We start from the raw sequence: 21029 nt of genomic DNA, 5'->3' as shown, positions 1-21029 counted from the left end.
TTAAAGGTCCAAAATGCAAACTCTTGTTTAACAAAATGCCCGCCGCCCTCGGCTTGATTCAGCAGGCCAAATAAGCCACCACACTCAACTTGCAAGATCAACTTTAATGAACCCGGAGGAGGAATGCCACAGGCTCACGCTTTACATTGTATATAAAAAAAACAAAAACATTGCAAGGCAAACACCTCGAGAACCAAGAGGGGGCCTGGCTAGAGACCCTTACAGGAGCCGGGGAAACAGAAACATCGGAGCGGAGCAGGGCGCCCGTCCCTCCAGTGCCAGGTCAGAGAAAGCTCAAAAGTAGCCAACGTGCTGGTCACACCCAGAGAGAGAGAGAGAGGTACGGATTATATCAAAAAACAGACTCGGCAAAGGGGGTCGGTGGAAACGCCTCCCCTTCTACCCCAAGGCTGAAATAGGCTATTATGGTGAACGTCATCTCTCTATGCTCCCTTTTTGCGCACGAGAAGAAGGCGCTGGGCTCGTCCGGGGCTTATTTTCTGCGCGACGGAGGAAGCGTCGCAGCGCTGCCCGGCTTCGCTCAGCGCCCGTGGTGGGATTTGTATAAACCAGATCGAGACACAATTCACATTAAACTCTTCATTTGGAGAATAACAGCTGAAAAAAACCCAACTATTAAAACATACTGTGTTCAGCCTCAAAAAGTGAGCGCTCGCCACATTAAACCCCCAATATGAGGAAAGCATTTAAAGCCATTTTTTTCCACAAATTCCTCACAACAACCCCTCCCCAAACTCAATAACTTTTGCCCTGGGGTACTTCGGGGGAGGTGGGGAATCGACACCTCCCTCTTCGGGCATTTGGCAGATGTAAGAAGTCCAAATTGGGATCGGAGGGGAACCATGATCAGCCGCAGCGGCCGCTACGGGGGGGGGAAAAAAACAGCCGAGGACGTCCGGGGGGGGGGCCCTCGGCAGCGGCTCACTTATTCAGGAGCATCTTGGCGAAGTCCGCGTTGGTCATCTTCTTGGGCAGTTCCGCCGGCGGGGCGGACGGGCTCTGCTCACCGCCGTTCTCTGCCTTGCTTGGTGGGTTGTTGTGACGCTGCAAGGCACGAGGGACCATCTCCAGCTGGGTTCTCCCCTTGCGGCGGCTGTGGAAAGAGCAGGATGAGGGCGCTCGCAAAAGGGGCGCGGAAGATAAAAGCCTCAGCGCTGCGGAGTGACGGAGCCCAGGCTGCCCCAACACCCGTTTCCCCCAAAAAGACTAGGCCACAACCCTAGTTTTTAAACTCCTTGAGCTGCGAGGTGCTTCCTTCTGAGCAATCCAGATCTCAGTTTCCAAAGAGACGTTTCTGCCTCCCTGGGCCACGTAATTCATCTTTTCTTTTAAAAAAAATCTAGCCGATGTTGTAAATAAGTATAAAGTATAAGTATTAATACATAAAATAAAATAAAAACCCAACTGATTTCCCAGCCACCTGAAAAGTTCCACAATGGGAAAACTTCCGAGAGGCTCCGGTTAAATAAATATCCTTTGGTTAAATAAAGTTCGAGAAACCCTTTTTTGGGGGAGGGGTCTGGAGTCCTGGGTTCAAGACACTCACCGTCCCTGAGCCGTGTGGAAACTCTGATTCTGACTCTGGGATTCCGGCTTCTCGGGGAACCTTCGAGATGGAGGGTTGCTGATGGCGACTTTGATGACGTGGCCCTTTATGTCCATCCCGTCCATTTTCAGAAGCGCCTGGGAGGCCTGCGCTTCGTTTTCAAAGTCCACGTAGGCCAAGCCCTGAGAGGGGAAAGATGGGGACCATCAACACTCAAAGAGCCGAGGTGGCGCAGTGGTTAGGGCAGTGTTTCTCAACCTTAGCAACTTGAAGATGTCCGGACTTCAACTCCCAGAATTCCCCAGCAGTGGTTAGGGCAGTGTTTCTCAACCTTAGCAACTTGAAGATGTCCGGACTTCAACTCCCAGAATTCCCCAGCCAGCATTCGCTGGCTGGGGAATTCTGGGACTTGAAGTCCGGACATCTTCAAGTTGACAAGGTTGAGAAACACTGGGTTAGGGTGCAGCACTGCAGGCCACTTCAGCTGACTGCTATCTGCAGTTCGGCGGTTCAAATCTCACCGGCTCAAGGTTGACTCAGCCTTCCCTCCTTCCGAGGTGGGTGAAATGAGGACCCGGATTGTTGTTGGGGGCGATATGCTGACTCTGTAAACCGCTTAGAGAGGGCTGAAAGCTCTATGAAGCGGTATATAAGTCTAACTGCTATTGCTATTGCTATTGCTATTGCTATTGCTATTGCTATCTATCTATCTATCTATCTATCTATCTATCTATCTATCTATCTATCTATCTATCTATCTATCATCTATCTATCTATCTATGTGAAATGAGGACCCAGACTGTGGGGGCGATATGCTGACTCTGTAAAACCGCTTAGAGGGCTGAAAGCCCTATGAAGCGGTATATAAGTCTAACTGCTATTGCTATTGCAATCTATCTATCTATCTATCTCTATATCTCTGTCTGTCTGTCTGTCTGTCTATCTATCTATCTATCTATCTATCTATCTATCTATCGGATTGTTGGGGGCGATATGCTGACTCTGTAAACCGCTTAGAGAGGGCTGAAAACCCTATGAAGCGGTATATAAGTCTAACTGCTATTGCTATCTATCTATCTATCTATCTATCTATCTATCTATCTATCTATCTATCTATCTATCTATCTATCGGATTGTTGGGGACGATATGCTGACTCTGTAAACCGCTTAGAGAGGGCTGAAAACCCTATGAAGCGGTATATAAGTCTAACTGCTATTGCTATTGCTATCTATCTATCTATCATCTATCTATCTATCTATCTATCTATCTATCTATCTATCTATCTATCTATCTATCTATCTATCATCTATCGGATTGTTGGGGGCAATATGCTGACTCTGTAAACCGCTTAGAGAGGGCTGAAAGCCCTATGAAGCGGTATATAAGTCTAACTGCTATTGCTATTGCTATCTATCTATCTATCATCTATCTATCTATCTATCTATCTATCTATCTATCTATCTATCTATCTATCTATCTATCTATCTATCGGATTGTTGGGGGCGATATGCTGACTCTGTAAACCGCTTAGAGAGGGCTGAAAACCCTATGAAGCGGTATATAAGTCTAACTGCTATTGCTATCTATCTATCTATCTATCTATCTATCTATCTATCTATCTATCTATCTATCTATCTATCTATCTATCTATCGGATTGTTGGGGACGATATGCTGACTCTGTAAACCGCTTAGAGAGGGCTGAAAACCCTATGAAGCGGTATATAAGTCTAACTGCTATTGCTATTGCTATCTATCTATCTATCATCTATCTATCTATCTATCTATCTATCTATCTATCTATCTATCTATCTATCTATCTATCATCTATCGGATTGTTGGGGGCGATATGCTGACTCTGTAAACCGCTTAGAGAGGGCTGAAAACCCTATGAAGCGGTATATAAGTCTAACTGCTATTGCTATTGCTATCTATCTATCTATCATCTATCTATCTATCTATCTATCTATCTATCTATCTATCTATCTATCTATCTATCTATCTATCTATCATCTATCGGATTGTTGGGGGCGATATGCTGACTCTGTAAACCGCTTAGAGAGGGCTGAAAACCCTATGAAGCGGTATATAAGTCTAACTGCTATTGCTATCTATCTATCTATCTATCTATCTATCTATCTATCTATCTATCTATCTATCTATCTATCTATCTATCTATCTATCGGATTGTTGGGGACGATATGCTGACTCTGTAAACCGCTTAGAGAGGGCTGAAAACCCTATGAAGCGGTATATAAGTCTAACTGCTATTGCTATTGCTATCTATCTATCTATCATCTATCTATCTATCTATCTATCTATCTATCTATCTATCTATCTATCTATCTATCTATCTATCTATCGGATTGTTGGGGACGATATGCTGACTCTGTAAACCGCTTAGAGAGGGCTGAAAACCCTATGAAGCGGTATATAAGTCTAACTGCTATTGCTATTGCTATCTATCTATCTATCATCTATCTATCTATCTATCTATCTATCTATCTATCTATCTATCTATCTATCTATCTATCTATCATCTATCGGATTGTTGGGGGCGATATGCTGACTCTGTAAACCGCTTAGAGAGGGCTGAAAGCCCTATGAAGCGGTATATAAGTCTAACTGCTATTGCTATCTATCTATCTATCTATCTATCTATCTATCTATCTATCTATCTATCTATCTATCTATCTATCTATCTATCGGATTGTTGGGGACGATATGCTGACTCTGTAAACCGCTTAGAGAGGGCTGAAAACCCTATGAAGCGGTATATAAGTCTAACTGCTATTGCTATTGCTATCTATCTATCTATCATCTATCTATCTATCTATCTATCTATCTATCTATCTATCTATCTATCTATCTATCTATCTATCTATCATCTATCGGATTGTTGGGGGCGATATGCTGACTCTGTAAACCGCTTAGAGAGGGCTGAAAACCCTATGAAGCGGTATATAAGTCTAACTGCTATTGCTATCTATCTATCTATCTATCTATCTATCTATCTATCTATCTATCTATCTATCTATCTATCTATCTATCTATCTATCGGATTGTTGGGGACGATATGCTGACTCTGTAAACCGCTTAGAGAGGGCTGAAAACCCTATGAAGCGGTATATAAGTCTAACTGCTATTGCTATTGCTATCTATCTATCTATCATCTATCTATCTATCTATCTATCTATCTATCTATCTATCTATCTATCTATCTATCTATCTATCTATCATCTATCGGATTGTTGGGGGCGATATGCTGACTCTGTAAACCGCTTAGAGAGGGCTGAAAACCCTATGAAGCGGTATATAAGTCTAACTGCTATTGCTATTGCTATCTATCTATCTATCATCTATCTATCTATCTATCTATCTATCTATCTATCTATCTATCTATCTATCTATCTATCTATCTATCTATCGGATTGTTGGGGACGATATGCTGACTCTGTAAACCGCTTAGAGAGGGCTGAAAGCCCCATGAAGCGGCATATGTCTAACTGCTATTGCTAACACTCGGGACTCCTCCTTTTCCAAGCGCAGCACTCCAACGCTGAACCTTAGCAAGACCAACGTCCCACCCTGGGTGAGCAAGGGCAGAGCAGCCCCCCTTCCCCCCCCCCAAAAAGCACACCTTGGGCTTGCCAGCTCTGTTGGTGACCAGCCGGAGCTCCTTCACCGTCCCGTGGGCTTTGCAGATCTTCTCCAGCTCTTGTTTCGTGCATGAAAAGGGCAGGCCGGAGATGAAGAGCTTGTGCTTCTCCAGAGCTGTGCTGTACTTGAAGACCTGGCAAGGACACCAAGGAAGGGAACTCAAGCACAGGCCTGAAGAGGAGGGGTGTGTGTGTGTGTGTATACTTGGCAACTTTTAAGACTTGTGGACTTTTAATTCCCAGAATCCCCCAGTCAGCAAAGCAAAGGGATGTTTCCCCTGCTGCTGTGCGGGGAATCCTGGGAGTTGAAGTCCACCAGTCTTTAAAGTTGCCTCATTTGGAGACCTCCGGTCTCAAGGGAAACCCCACATCTGTTTCCTGTACACCAGGCCATCGAAGTGACCCTGCCAATCCGCTCTGGCTCGGTGCTTCCACAGACTGGCTGACCCTGCCCCACCCTCCCCCAACTCCCCTGGGCAACGGCAGGAGGGGCACCGTGCTCTACATGGGGCAGCCCTTGAAGAGCATTCGGAGACTCCAGCTTGTCCAGAACGCAGCCGCGCGAGCGATTGTGGGTGCACCTCGGTTCACCCACGTAACACCTATCCTCCGCGAGCTGCACTGGCTGCCTATTGGTCTCCGGATACGCTTCAAGGCGCTAGTCATCACTTATAAAGCCCTTCATGGTATTGGACCTGGGTACTTGAGAGACCGCCTGCTGCCAATCACCTCCACTAGACCGATTAGATCCCACAGATTAGGCCTCCTCCGAATTCCATCTGCCGGCCAATGCCGACTGGCGACTACCCGGAGGAGAGCCTTCTCTGTGGCTGCTCCGACCCTCTGGAACGAGCTCCCCGTGGAGATTCGAACCCTCACCACCCTCCAGGCCTTCCGCAAAGCCCTTAAAACCTGGCTGTTCCGACAGGCCTGGGGCTAAAGAGCTGTTGCCCCCGTCTCGAATGGTATGACTGTCATGTGTTTTTAAACTATGCATTGTTATGTTTCGTTTTTTTAATTTTTTGTCTGTACCTCCCCCCTTCCCTGATTTGAATTGTGAGCCGCCCTGAGTCCCCTTCGGGGGAAAAGGGCGGCATATAAATATAATAAAATCCAAATCCAAAATCCAACCTTGAAATCCGGATTCTTGCTTTTATCCACGCAGGGGGAGACGAACATGGGCCTGCCTTCCACCACGGTCCGGTCCAGTTCGAAGGCCTTCAGAGCCGACTTCTCGTCCTTGAACTCCACGTAACAGTAGCCGCGGAAGGCGCCCTTGTTGCTGTAGATGGAGCGGACTTCGGCCACTTCCCCGCAGCTGGCAAAGAGGGCTCGGAGCTTGACCTCCGGGTCGGTCATTTTGTAGGAGAGGTTGCTGAGGAAGACGGTGAAGGGCTCCTTCGTGCTGTCATGAGGGACCTTGGGGGTGTCCTTCCACTTGGCCGCTGCTCCCTCTTCCTTTGGCTTGGGGTCGCCCTTCCTCCCGAAGAGGCCCAGCTCCACCTCCAGCTCCGTGTTCCTCTGCAGCTCCAACTCGCCCAACCGCTCCATCTCCTCCTCGTACAGCAGGTATTCGGAGGTCCCCATCATCCTCTTGACGGGCACTTCGACTGCTCAGGGGGACAGGAAGCGATTCAGAGGTCGCGAAGGAGCAGTTAAAGACCCAGAGCCTGCCAGCTGGAAAGCTGACAGCCCGTGTTCGAGACCCGTGCAACGGGCTGAGCTCCCGTTATTTCCCCAGCACCCATTTGAAAGCACACCCGTGCCAATAGACAGGGACCAGGCTTCAGAGGGAAGGTGACACTTTGGCATCGAGTCCCACTGGTTCCCCGACCCCAGAAATGGAGAACACTGGCTCTCCCAGCACCGCCTCCCACAAGTCGGACCCGGCTTCTCCCTTTCAAAGCCCCAGAAGAAGGCCAAGCGAAGGGCACGGCTGCTCCCCTCCACCTCCCAGCCACTGCCCCACAAGTGCAAAAGGAGTGCTGGCAGGGGCCCTGCTGGGTGCATCCTTTGCCTGGGCCCAGCCCTTTCCCAGGCGTTTTAGGCATGAGGGCCCCTCTCTCCCGCCCAGGCTGCTTCTGCGCCCACTCAGACGCATCCCGACACGATGGCTTAGGACAGTGTTTCTCAACCTTGGCAACTTGAAGATGTCCGGACTTCAACTCCCAGAATTCCCCAGCCAGCATTCGCTGGCTGGGGAATTCTGGGAGTTGAAGTCCAGACATCTTCAAGTTGCCAAGGTTGAGAAACACTGGCTTAGGAGACCCTCTGAAAGGGCCTCACCCATGCCGTGTGCTTTGCCCAAAGGCCAGCTCAGACCACGCTCGGGTTCTCCCCTCCCACCCCCCCGATTCCACTTTCCTTCTCACCCAGAAGCTTCCCATGGGGGGGGGGGGGAATTTCAAGCACCCAAACCCCGAAGCAGAGCCCAGGACCCCAGCCACGCTGCCACCGCTACCTTCCTCCTCCTGCCCCCATTCTCCACAGCCGCCTGCCTTCCGCTTGAGCCCGGCTTTGGCCGTCTTTCTGTCGGCTTTCTTCTTCGCCTCGGCTTCCTTGTGCGGCTCCGCTTTCTCTTCCTCCTGGTTAGCCAGGGAAGCCTCCTTCTGTGCCGCCTGTCAGGACAAGCGGCCCCCATGAGCAGAGGCTCCAATCCGGTCCTTTCTTCCCCCGGAAAGGTGCTCGCAGCCCCCCTTTGTTGCTGCTGCCGCCAAGCCAAGCATGCCCGTTCCGAGGCGTCGCTTGGGAGCAATGCAGGAAGGGGACGTGGGAGGCCTTTGGGGGCTCGTTCACGAGGGGAAGAGAATTAAGCGTGAAACCCTCCCTGGATCCTTCCAACGGGGAGAGGTTCTCCTCCACCACGCCCAGGACTCCGAAGCAGCAAAGCTTCCGTCCCTCACGGTTCAGCTTTATCCCCCTCTTTCTGCTCATAACTACAGGAGGCTTTCAAAGAGCAGGTAAGACCCCCCCACACCCTTTGCTTTCAAGGGGGGGGGGGGGGGTTCTGTTTTTTCCAACAGTGGCCCCTTCACCTTTTCTCTCTGCTCTTTCACTCGAGCCAGCCGGGTTTCCGTCCTCTGCACCGCCGCGTCCCAGTGCTCTAAAGTGCCTGCGAGAGGACAGGAAAGGGAGGTCGGCACTCTCCTCCCTTCGAGAAAGCTCCCATATAGCAACCTGAGCAGGAAGTGGAGGACCGGAGGGGGTGTTGTGTTTGCTCACCTTCGATTCTCTCCAGCGTGAGCAGCACCTCACAGACGTGTTCGGGGTAGTCCTGGGTACACTGCACGGCCCGGTACAAAGCCTTCCTGCAGTGGGGGGTATCCCCGTGTGCCCTGCAGCCGGAGAGGAGAGACAGGAGAAGGGATGCAATCATCAACACCCAAGGAGACACAGCGGAGCCAAACCTTGGGAAACTCCCCCCCCAAAGAAAGGAAAACTGGGGAGGCCCTGGTGGGAAAACAGCAGGTGTGCAGCACCCCATAACCAGGGTACCTGAGAGACCGCCTCCTGCCTATTACCTCCCATAGACCGATTAGATCTCACAGGTTAGGTCTCCTCCGGATTCCATCTGCCAGCCAATGTCGGCTGGTGACCCCCCGGAGGAGAGCCTTCTCTGTTGCAGCTTCAGCCCTCTGGAACGATCTCCCCATGGAGATCCGGACCCTTACTACCCTCCCGGCCTTCCGTAAAGCTACCAAGTCCTGGCTGTTCCGGCTGTTAAAGCACCCAGCCCCATTTTAACTGTGAATGTTGTGGTATTTTATATTTTGTATTGTCTTATTTATCCCCCTTCCTTCTTTTATTGTAAGCCGCCCGGAGTCCTTCGGGAGTGGGCGGCATACGAAACCAATAAGCTCAAACTCACAAGACCTCCCGGCTGGGCCCACCGAGCAAAACCTTCTGTTCGTCCTTTGGGAGTGAAGAATGAATTTTTTCCTGGGTTGTGTAGGGTCAATGGCTCCTCTTCCGTACCCTCAAGGGGTGGGAGTGTTTTCCCTACGTCAGCCCCACACCAGCCCTGACTAAGCTCGCATTTCCAGCCCTCTCCCAGCACATTGGAGCATGGTGGGCCCCGTGCTTAGGACGCTGGGCTGGAGGTCAGCAAAGCCCGCGGCTGAAACCCGAGTGCGCGGCGGAATGAGCGCCCACCCTTCGCTCCAGCTCGACGAGGACATGAAAGGAGGCCCATCTGAGCATCTCCCAGGCAACGGGGATGCCACTGGCTCTTCCTTCCAGCCCAGAAGACTTAAGCGGGGCCTCTGACCCCCAAGAGGGCGGGGCCTCCAACCACCTGACAAGCCCAGCAAGAACCGAGCCCTGGTCACACGGGCGGAAAGGAAGAGAGGCTCCCTCTTACCGCTCCAGGTTGTAATACTCCAGCCACATGTTGGCGTATTTCGCGTTCCCTTTCACCATGATGAAGTCCCAGAGTTCTCGCGCCTTCTGCATGTTGTTGCACAAGCGAGCCTAGGGAGGGGGAAGGGCCCCCCGATTAATACAGTCTGAAAATATCCACGGGTAAACTTACCCCCCCTCCCCTCCCCGAGGTGAGCAAATAAAAACGAGCTAAGGTCACCTCAATCCTGGCCCAGGCCTGCATGAGACTACAGGAAGGGTCTCCGCTCACATTAAACCCTGCAGGCAAACAGAAATAAGCCACGATTATTTCTGCTAGCGACGCCAACGCCTGCGGCAGAAAAACCCTTGTTTTCTAAATAAAAGGCAACCTACGTTCCTCGACGTCTTGCTTTAAATATTTGATGGCACGGCCAAAGGCCGACCGGAGCTCTTCCAGTTCCTTACTGGAGTCTGAAAAACAGCGAGGAGAAAGTGTGGCCGTTCAGAAGACATCCCTGGAGTACTAGCTTTCCAGAGGCAAGGTGCTTTACGTCAATTGTAAAAGATGAATTGATGTAAGTGCTTAATAACACAACATGATATTGACTATGTAATAGTATACATGTGATTATATGCTATGGAGTTTATTTAAAGGTGGTATGATTGTACATGTATACTGCTATTTTTTTCTTTTCTATGTACATTGAAATGGAATTATAAATACCATCAACACAAAAGGGAGTTGGCTCTGAAGCTGAAATACACCAAGTGAATTAGAGGAAGAGTGGGAAGCAGAGGAGAGAAGAAAGATAGGAAGAGAGGGACAGGAGAGAGGGTAAGGGGGGAAGATGAGGAGGATAAGGAGGAGTGGAATGAAGAGAGAGAAGGAGAAGGAGAAAGGAAGGGGAAGTAGAGTAGAAAAGGATGGAGGGAAGACAGGATGTAGAGAGGGGGATGAGAGAGGGGGAAGAAAGTGTCGGATAAGGTATAAATATGGTGTATGGAGAGCAGAAGAGCCAATAACTGGCTTTTTCTTTTTTTTTCCTTTGGTAGTTGATGGTAAGATGAATTGATGTAAGTACTTAATAATACAACGTGATAGTGACTATGTAATAGCATGCATGTGATTATATGCTATGGAGTTTATTTAAAGGTGGTATGATTGTACATGTATGCTTCTATTTTTTTCCTTTCTATGTATATTGAAATGGAATTATAAATACCAGCAACACAAAAGGGAGTTTGCTCAGAAGCTGAAATACACCAAGTGGATTAGAGGAAGAGTGGGAAGCAGAGGAGAGAAGAAAGATAGGAAGAGAGGGATAGGAGAGAAGGTAAGGGGGGAAGATGAGGTGTATAAGGAGGAGTGGAATGAAGAGAGAGGAGAAGGAGAAAGGAAGGGGAAGTAGAGTAAAAAATGATGGAGGGAAGACAGGATGTAGAAGAGTCGGAGGTAGAGGAGAGAAGAAGATAGGAAGAGAGGGATAGGAGAGAGGGTGAAGGGGGGGAAGGTGAGGAGAATAAGGAGGAGTGGAATGAAGAGAGAAGGAGAAAGGAAGGGGAAGTAGAGTAGAAAATGATGGAGGGAAGAAAGGATGTAGAAAGGGGGAGGAGAGAGGCGGAAGAAAGTGTTGGATAAGGTATAAATATGGTGTATGGAGAGCAGAAGAGCCAATAACTGTCCCCCCCCCCCTTTAGTAGTTGATGGTAAGATGAATTGATGTAAGTACTTAATAATACAACATGATAGTGACTATGTAATAGTATACATGTGATTATATGCTATGAAAATGGAAAATAAAAACTTCCTATGCAGAAGCAAGGTGTTTTTCCCTCCAAAGGGGGGGAGCATTCAGACCATGTGGCCCTGGGGCAAAAGTCACTCCTTCCTGGGGCCTGGAAGAGTGGGGCTGCCCCAGAGTGCCTGTGATTAGCACCTTCCTTCCCCAGTTGTCACCTTGGGTAAAGTCCACTCTTCTCCGAAGGTAGTCAAGGTACGCTTGCCAGATCTCCACGTAATCGGTGGGCTGGGTGAATCCGGCTTTTAACGCCTTTTCAAACGTTTCTAATGCAGAGAGGTGGAGAGAGAAGAAATAAGGGCAAGCGCAGCTTCGGCAGCCCAAGCTCTTCCTTCGCCCCAGCCTTGAATTCCCCGTCGGAGACAGGCGGGGGCCACACAGACAGAGGGACACAGCCCACACCCTCTCCCTTCCCGGGAGCAGGCAGAGAGGCTCCGGGGGAAGAAAATAATTGAAACCGGCCAATGTCTCCCGACAAAGCCTGCAGCTCGGAGAAGCTCCTGCAAACAGGATCGGGAGGAGGGTGGTGTGGCTTCCGAGGCTGTGAAGCCCCCGCCCGAGAAGGCTTCCGTAGCCGTGACGGTTCTTTTGATCCTACCTGAGATGGCCTGATGTTCCATGCGATGCCTCTCCATGGCCAGCAGGTACTGGCTCCACAGCTTGACGGCCCAGGGGCAATTTCTCACCGCTCGCTCGTAAGCGGAAAGCACCACCTCCTTCACCTTCAACTGCTTGTCCTACAAAGGGAATCGGGTTTAAAGATGGATGGAAGCCGGGCTAGCTGTGGTTCTGTGCCACACAGAAGGGGGCATTGGATGCTGAGGATCCCTGCTCAGAGGCACCGTGAGCGCTTCATAGAGAAAGGCTATCGGAAAGAGGGGAGGGGGCTTCTATTAAAACCTCAGAAGCCACGGAAAGGCCGAAGACTACATCGAGTGGACAGGTGTCCCTTCTGCCACATACCACCCAACGGCCGATAAGATCTCACAGGATGGGCCTTCTCAGGGTGCCGTCAACCGGACAACGCCGGCTGGCGACTCTTCGGAGGAGGGCCTTCTCTGTGGCTGCTCCGACCCTGTGGAACGACCTACCCGTAGAGATCCGGACCCTCCCCTCTCTCCCGGCCTTCCGAAAGGCCACTAAAACCTGGCTATTCCGGCAGGCCTGGGGCTGTTGAGGTCCAGCCCCGCCTAGATTGAGTGCATGACGTGTTTCTTTTTTTAATCTGTTTCTTTTCCCTATTTTTAATTTTTATCCTTTTTAGAGCTGTATTCTGTAAGCCGCCCGGAGTCCTTCGGGATTGGGCGGCATATAAATTCATTAAATTTGAATTTGCAGAGCTAGCAGTATCACACAATCAGGGATAAAAGCATTTGTGCAGATCTGTTACGCTTTGTGTGCCCCACAGAGTCGGATTTCCTGAGGTTCTGAAGTTCTTTTAGCAAGAATGACTCTGGCGAACCCGAACGGCTGACTAGGGCCAGGAAAGCTCTTTTCCCAGAAGGACGGGAGAGGCTGGAGGAGGGAGCTGGCTGATGGGAGGCGCTTACCAAGTACTGAGTGTAGTGCACCCAGAGGTGAGGCACGAGGCAGTTCTCGGCCAGGGCACGCTCGTACATCAGCTGGATGCGAGTTGGGTCCCCCAGCTTTACTTCGAAGCCGATGTAAGCTGCATATTCGTACAGCTTTGGGGCTTCAGCTACCAGCTGGAACAACGAGAGAGGAAGAAAGCTCTTTAGGGAAAGTAGAACAGGGGAAAAGAAACCTTTAAGAAGCAAGACCAAAAAAGGCTGCATTAGTCAGCGTAAAACTCATTTTAAAAAAAAAAAGGGGGGGGGGACACAATCCCAGAAAGTTCTGAAAAAGAAGACCATTTAGATGCCACCAATCTGACCCAGACTTAAAAGCAGTTTTGTTCCTCCTTCCCTGACAAGCTGGAGGGCAATTCCCAGAGTCTTCCCACGGTGTCGCCCTATAAAAATACCTCCCGAAGGAGACTTGGAAGCCCAGCCCAAGAACCAAGGGAAAGCGCTGTCGCTTGGAAGGAAGCGCCTGAAAGGGAGGGTGGGCGACACGGCCCTGGGGAAGCTTAGGGCTTGGGAGGGGAGCCACTCACCAGAGCCTCTTCGTAAGGCTTGTATTTCTGCAACTGCTTCAAAGCCTTGGCGTAGTTCTGCAGAGCCGTCTGCGGGATCGGCTCCTCGGACCAGCTTTCGTATTCCAAAAATGCCGATTCCATATCTCCAGGGAGAGAGACAAGCCCGCGTCAGCCAAGAAGGGGAAGGCGGACTCCCCAAGCCCTTCCCTCGCCTTCAGCCTCCCCCTGTGGCTGCTTCGGCCTTTGGTGCCCTATGCAAAACTCAGCCAACCATGCCTTCAAGGAACAAGAAGCCGAAGGATTTTAGCTAAAATGTTTAAAAATATGTCTAGCAAATGTTGGAAATGTAATGAAAAAAATGGGCATATTTTATCACATGTGGTGGGTTTGTGTTAAAGCAAAAAAAATTGGGCAAAAATACACAGATGGCTAGAAAAGATAATAGGGAAACATGTAGATTTTAAATCTGGACTGGTTTTTTTTAGGGATGATATCAGAAAAAAACCTGATAAGAGAAGTACGTATTTAATATTACATGCCTTAACAGCAGCGAGGGTTGTCTGCACAATATTGGAAGAAAGAAGAAGCCACAAGACAAAGAAACTAGATTGTGAAATGTAAATAGACTTGTATTGAAAATCAAACAGAAAGAAGACACAGATTATTATCAAACATGGAACTTATGGTATTGGACCTGGGTACTTGAGAGACCGCCTGCTGCCAATTACCTCCTCCAGACCGATTAGATCCCACACATTAGGCCTCCTCCGAATTCCATCCGCCGGCCAGTGTCGACTGGCGACTACCCGGAGGAGGGCCTTCTCTGTGGCTGCTCCGACCCTCTGGAACGAACTCCCCGTGGAGATTCGAACCCTCACCACCCTCCAAGCCTTCCACAAAGCCCTTAAAACCTAGCTGTTCCGACAGGCCTGGGGCTAAAGAGCTTTTGCCCCCCTTCTCGAATGGTATGACTGTTGTGTGTTTTAAATTATGTATTGTTGCGTGTCGTTTTAATTTTTGTCTGCATCCCCCTCCCTTGGTTGAGTTGTGAGCTGCCCTGAGTCCCCTTCGGGGGAAAAGGGCAGCATATAAATAAAATAAACATTCACAAACATTTTACCAGTGGTTGGGGGAAAAAAAGGATGGAGATTAAGAATAGAATCTGTATTGCCAAGCACTAAGAAATGTGATTAATAAAAATTCTATTAAATGTATTTCTTAAAAAAAAAAAGGAAGCGGAAGGATTTGGGGGAAGGCCTTGGGTTGAGAGGCAAGCGATAAATGATCCTTACCTATCAAGGGAACCCCCAGCTGCCGACGATAGAGCGAGTGGATCTTCTCCAGCTGCGCCTTGACGCTCTGCTGCTGCTCAGGGGTCGGGACGCTGCCCGGTGGTGGCTGCCAGGGGAGGAAAAAAGGACACGGATCAGTCTCTGTCCTAACCAGCAGCAGGAGAAGAGCAGCTGAGTCCCCCCCAAAGCATCTAAAAGATGCAGGAATAATTTTAAAAAGACACCTCCCAATCCTGGGTCAGGAACGGGCACTGCTGAGCGAGCCCTTGCCATCCCAGATGTCCAGGGACTCTGGTGGAGCACTGGTTAAAGCGCAGTACTGCAGGCAAAACTCTGCCCACAGCCTGGAGTTCGGCCCCGACGGGGCTCAAGGTTGACTCAGCCTTCCATCCTCCCGAGGTCGGTAAAATGAGGACCCGGATAGTTGGGCTTTGCAACATGCGAATAATACTTCAAGACGGTAAACCGCCCAGAGGGCGCTGGAGAACTGTAGCCTAAAGCAGTGTTTCTCAACCTTGGCCACTTGAAGATGTCTGGACTTCAACTCCCAGAATTCCCCAGCAGTGGTTAGGACAGTGTTTCTCAACCTTGTCAACTTGAAGATGTCCGGACTTTAACTCCCAGAGTTCCCCAGCCAGCATTCGCTGGCTGGGGAATTCTGGGAGTTGAAGTCCAGACATCTTCAAGTGGCCAAGGTTGAGAAACACTGGCCTAAAGGCTAAAATGCCACTATCTTTTCTCTGCCGCTTCCTACAAAACACGCACGCTCTCTGGGAAATCACCACCCTCACCACCGTCCAGGCCTTCCGCACAGCCCTCAAGAACTGGCTAGCCCGTCAGGCCTGGGGATAATTTGATTTTGCCCCCCCCGAATGCTGAGTGAATGTTGAGTTTTATTATCTAATCTTTACTTTGTGCACATTTCTTTTTTGTTATTGTCCCACACTTCCTTTCCCTTTGTGACTGTAAGCCGCCCTGAGTCCCCTCAGGGAAAAGGGCGGCCTATAAATAAACAAATTCAAATTCAAATTCAATTCACCACCTGACCAAACTCCCGGTAGCGGAGGGCGGCACGCCAGGGCTTACCTGCATGGTCGCCAACATGGCGTTTTCAAATTCCCGGTAGGTCTCCCAAATAGCAGCTCCTTTGGTTACGTGGAGGCCTACCGCGATGAGCGCCCGTTCCAGGATTGCGCGAACTTTCGCGATCCCTCCTTCCTGACCGATGCCCCCAATGGAGTACTGGGCGTACTCCATCCAGATTTTAGGACCTAGGAAGCAACCACAGGAGGGGGAGGGGAGGGGGAAATCACTTTGGGGTGCTTTTGGGGAAAGGAGCTGAAGTTGAGCCTGCATTTTTCATTTCCGCCAGCGGAGTAAGTTCTTCGGAGAACCTGTTGCACCTTGAATCTGCCTATTTTGGTGCCGTTTATCTCCGCTTGTTTTGAGTCTGCCTGAAAGAATATCCATTTAAGAGTAAACTTACAGATGTAGTCTTTCACAGCTCTCTCAAAAAGTTCGTAAATCTTCTCCCGGTCCGAGTCTTCACGAGCCAGCTCAATCTCATCCTTCAGCCATTCCAACCATAGATCTGTGAACACGGGACGAAGCCCAAGTGGGTTACCAGAGTTTAATCTGGAAAAAGATACTGCTAAATAACATATTACTAAGGCAGGGCCAAAAATATATGCAGTTTTGGTTAAAATTCATAGCGATTATTAGTAGAATATATGTACCTATGTATGTGCGTGCATGTTCTACTAAATTCAAGAGGGTTTACGTCTGAACAGATGTTCACACAGCTACATCTCAAGAAACCCAAATCTTCTCTGAAACAAATTTAACCTAAATAATCCTCTAAAGTAAATGCTCTGGAGTTTTGCTTGGTTTCCATCACGACGGCGCCAAACATCTGGTGGCAATTAAGTGGTGCCACAAGTAAATCACTAGTCATTCTAACTAAAATTACAGCAAGGCTGCCATTTTTAATGCATCCCAGAAAACGGAAGATAAAACGGGTGACTTAATTAAGAAACCTCAGCTTTCATTTAAAAGCCCCACAAAATGTTTGCCAGGAAAGCTTCTACTCGCTGGGGGTTTGGCGGTTGAGCCAATCTTGAATATTACTCCCCACTTCAAATTGCCCCCCCCAAAAAAATCCCCCCCCCGATATGGGGGAACGAGCAAAGGCAATGGCATAGAAACCACCTTTGTTTAAAAAACAGCAGCATGTGCACATTTAACAGGATCCACAGCAGTACAAATTGCTTCTACATTTTCACCCAGGGATGTATTCTCTGATGCTGTCAAAACTGGACCAGTGTGAATGCAAGTCTGCTTTTCTTTTAAGGTTTTCAAGCAATTCCACCTCAGTGTCGGTGCAGACCTAGCCTGTACAGTACAAAATTTGATTTAAGTAAATGTAGTGAACATGGCCCCATCCCCAGCACATCAGGAGGATTGTATATATCTCCCCATAAGTATTCTTGGAGTCTCTGGAGGAATACAAAGTCTGGTTATTTTCAACAGAGTCCCTAAGACCCAACAGAGCAGTATTTTTTTTAAAAAAAACTCTGCTGTAACATGAAGGGAGATGGGGAAATATATTTTAGACTGTGATTGTTAAAAATCCATACCGTGTACGGGCTCTGGGAAGTCGGGGGGGGGGAGGGAGGTGGGGTGTTTGGGGGGAGGGGAGGGGGGGACATATACTATATGTTAGATTTCAACGTAATGCGATTTCACATGTATACTGTTTCTCTTTAATTTCTCCGTAAAAATAGGACAAGCTGAATACATTGACATATAGTAGAAATACACCAAGGGGAGGAGGAGTGGGATAGAAGGAAGAGGGGTAGAGAGGGCGAGAGGGAGGGTGAGAAGGAAGGGAGGGAGTGGACTGGGAGAGAGGAGTGGTAGAGGGGGAGGGGAAGTAGGGTAGAGGGGAATGATGGAGGGAAGTTAGTAAGTTGGAGGGGGGGCGGAAGAAAGAGGTGTATGGAGAGCGGAAGAGGTATATTGGGTTTCTATTTGAGTTTGAGTTTTATTTTATTTATATTTTTGGGGGTATTGTTGACAAGAGGAATTGCTGTGATTATTGTTTAATGTTGCATGGCCCCGGTTATGCACAGTATATATGTGACTGTATGAAAATGAAAAATGGAAAATAAAAACATTTTAATAGGGAGATGGGAAAATATAACTCTGTGTGTGTGTGTGTGTGTTTGCCCAGCTGTTTATTTTTATTAAACACTTCAATAGAAAACACACTCTATATGCAAACTTTACCAGTAACAACAATTTCATTTACGGAGTAATTTTTTGGGGGGTGATCACTCACTATCTGATTTCAATTTATGTTTTTACAAAACAAAACAAGAGTATATACAAAATTTGAGTTTTTGCAAGACCGAGAATCTTTTCCTACCTTCAGTGAGAGGGAAAATCTTGCTCATGTTTTGGCGGGCTCTGTGAAGCCCATAATAGTCCTCTTTCTTCCGCAGGAGTTTTATCAGATCCACGTTACAGTTGTAATCGTAGGGATTGACAGACAGCTAAAAAAACATTGTCAAAACAGACGTTTCATTCACACGGTTCTATAGAAGCCTAGCTAAAAGCTACTGTTGAGGGCCACCCAGGGATTTTGGAAAATCTTACTTATCGTGGAATAAACAGGGACAAAGACCACGAGGGGTTTCCAACGCAGTACATTAATTATCTTAATGTGCCACTGCGTGGGAAAGTCTCATAGCCAAGGTCCCAAAGCGGATCATGGGGTACAGATTCCACCAGAGATCCCTAATCCGGTGTTAGACCGAGAAACGTCTGCAGCTTATGGGCTATTTAGAGTGGAGCCAAGAAGGAAAGAAATCCTTTTCTGGGCTGCCTGGCTGTACTTGCGACTCTCAGCGGAGTCTTAACCCCCTTAGACTTCCAATTTCAGTCCCTGCAAGATAAAAAGGGCTAAATTCAAAGTTCCCACCGACTGATGCAGAATATCAGGACTAGCAAATTTAGGTGAGCTCCGCTCCGACTTACAGAGGCGGCAAAATCCGTGAAGGTTGCTCTGCCATCAATCATCGTTGCATGTGACAGTCCTCGACTTACAACAGCTTGTTAGTGAGCCTTCAAAAGTTACAACAGCCACTGGGGGGCTGGTTTTTTGCACTTAAAACCTTTGCAGCCTCCCTTTGGTCACGTAATCAAACTTCAGGCTCCCAATTGTATTTGTGCAAAATTGGAAAATGGGAAAAACTCCCTCAGAAGGAGCGGTAATTAAAAAAAATATTAGGCTCTGCAGAAATGAACTGATTAACATTGGCAATTAAAAGGGAAGGAAGAATTGGCGTATTAAAAGATACGGGAGTGTTTTTTATCATTGGATAGAAAATGAACATAGGCAAAGACAAACAGGAAAGTGAATAAATTGAGAAAGAGAATTATTGGGGAGGAGTTGAATTAAAGAGCCAAGGTGGCGCAGTGGTTAGGGTGCAGTACTGCAGGCCACTTCAGCTGACTGCTATCTGCAGTTCGGCAGTTCTAATCTCACCGGCTCAGGGTTGACTCAGCCTTCCATCCTTCCGAGGTGGGTAAAATGAGGACCTGGATTGTTGTTGGGGGCGATATGCTGACTCTGTAAACCGCTTAGAGAGGGCTGAAAGCCCTATGAAGCGGTATATAAGTCTAACTGCTATTGCTATTGCTATTAAAAAGCAATTGAAATGTAAAGGTAAATGAAAAGATAAGAATATATTAAAAATGATGCAAATGTTAAACGTGATGACACAAAAATTGTACTCAGATGACACACCGTAAGATTAATGAGGGAAAAGTGGTGATGGAAAAATTAAAAAAAAAATACACAGGAAAAAAACAAGCAAAAACTTTGGGTTCACATTTACGACGGCTGCAGCTTCCCGTGATCCCCTTTTGCGACCTTCCGACAAGCAAAGTCGACGGGGAAGGCCCAGATTCACTTAACAACCTGGTGACTTAACTTAGCAACCACGGTGAATTTACACTAATGCAGCGTTTCTCAATCTTGGCGACTTTAAGTCTCGTGGACTTCAACTCCCAGAATCCCCCAGCCAGCAGAGCTGGCTGGGGGAATTCTGGGAGTTGAAGTCCACGGGACTTAAAGTCGCCAAGGTTGAGAAACGCTGCACTAATGCATCGCTAACTTAATGACGGCACAGAAGGTCGCAAAGCAGGGCAAAGCAGTATTTTAACAACTGCCTCGCTCGGCCACGGAGATTTCGGGCTCCGTTGGGGTCGCAAGTCGAGGACTAGCCGTGTTGGGGAACCAGGGGGGGTCCCTGCCGACCCCTCCCCCGTGCTTCCCCTCCAAAGGCCTTCGGGGCAGGGCAGGGGCTCCTAGCGAAGAGCAGCAGCCTCTTCGCCCCCCCCCCATTCATTCCTATCCCCGGGCGGCCCCCCCCCACCCGAGGGGGCAGGAAAAGAGGGGGGAGTGGGCGTGGCCCACCTGCCAGAAGCCCCGCCCCTCACCTGGTCCTCCAGGCGGACGATCTCGCCGTCCTCCAAACTCTCCTGATAGAGGCGGTCGCAGTCGTAGCCATCGTCCTCCTCGTCCTCATCGTGGTCGTCGGCGGGGCAGCGCTCGTCGGAATCGCTCGCCTCCCCCAACAGCTCGATGACTGCTGACAGGGCCGCGTCCGCGTCCTCCCCGTCCGACATCGCGCCCGCCGGCGGCCGCCGCCTTCCCTGGAAGGACCTCCGCGCCACGAGCCTCCTCCGGGCTGCCCCGAGCGGCGCCTGACCCGGGGAGAATCCCGCCAGAAGAGAGCCGGGCGCCTGAGCCTTGAAAGAGAGGCGATTTTCGGCCTGAAGCTGGATCTTCCGCTGCAGGCCGAGCGGGCGCGGGAAGAGCTCCGGGAAGGGAAGGCCAGTGCTGGGCCCCGCTCCAGACAGGCACTCGCGGAGGACAGCCCTGGGGAAGGGGGCCTCAGGGACGGTCTCTGGCTTTCGCAAAGACCCCTGGAAGGAGCGAGCGCCCCTCCCACACCGTGCAACGAGGGGGCGGGGCTAACCCACGCACCACGAGGGGGCAGAATGAAAACGAAATAAAACCGATATAAAATGAAAACGCCCGGAAGGAGTGGGGGGAGGCAGCGCTTGCGTCTCCTGAACACGGAGGCTCGGCTGCTTTCTTTCCCCGCGGCCTCAGCGGCGCAAGAAATACCTGGCAGGCAGCGAGCGGTTAAGCTCCCTTCCTCGAAGGCCAAGAGGGGGCGTGGCTTGGCGGCTCCGCGCCTTC

The 21029-nt window shown here is 49.4% G+C and overlaps 1 protein-coding gene across 1 annotated transcript; it reads right to left on the bottom strand.

Annotated features, from left to right (window-relative positions):
- Positions 1 to 84: 84 nt before the first annotated feature.
- On the bottom strand, positions 85 to 21017 carry SART3 (spliceosome associated factor 3, U4/U6 recycling protein). The gene is made up of 20 exons (XM_087705439.1): positions 20955 to 21017; positions 20261 to 20572; positions 18183 to 18309; positions 16242 to 16346; positions 15842 to 16026; positions 14756 to 14861; positions 13482 to 13606; positions 12916 to 13071; positions 11964 to 12102; positions 11524 to 11631; positions 9960 to 10037; positions 9805 to 9863; positions 9586 to 9695; positions 8448 to 8560; positions 8261 to 8337; positions 7687 to 7843; positions 6357 to 6835; positions 5207 to 5359; positions 1568 to 1749; positions 85 to 1114 (listed from the first exon to the last, which is right to left on the bottom strand). The coding sequence occupies exons 2-20, from the start codon at positions 20447 to 20449 to the stop codon at positions 943 to 945; spliced, it is 2820 nt and encodes a 939-aa protein (XP_087561565.1). The 5' UTR covers positions 20450 to 20572; positions 20955 to 21017; the 3' UTR covers positions 85 to 942.
- Positions 21018 to 21029: the final 12 nt, after the last annotated feature.

The sequence above is a fragment of the Thamnophis sirtalis genome, unplaced genomic scaffold, assembly GCF_051295495.1.
Source record: "Thamnophis sirtalis isolate CommonGarterSnake01/CBP01778 unplaced genomic scaffold, rThaSir2_p1.2 scaffold_2, whole genome shotgun sequence".
In the NCBI taxonomy this organism is placed as follows: Eukaryota; Metazoa; Chordata; class Lepidosauria; order Squamata; family Natricidae; genus Thamnophis; species Thamnophis sirtalis.
Note: the sequence above shows the minus strand (reverse complement) of the source record. Positions and strands in the feature narration are given on the sequence as shown.

Coding starts and splice junctions, on each gene's coding strand:
- SART3 (XM_087705439.1), bottom strand. CDS start 20,449: ATGTCGGACGGGGAGGACGCGGACGCGGCCCTGTCAGCAGTCATCGAG. Junction 10,038..11,523: donor AAGAGTGGACTTTACCCAAG/GTGACAACTGGG, acceptor GCTGTTTTTCAG/ACTCCAGTAAGGAACTGGAA. Junction 5,360..6,356: donor GCAAGAATCCGGATTTCAAG/GTTGGATTTTGG, acceptor TGTCCTTGCCAG/GTCTTCAAGTACAGCACAGC.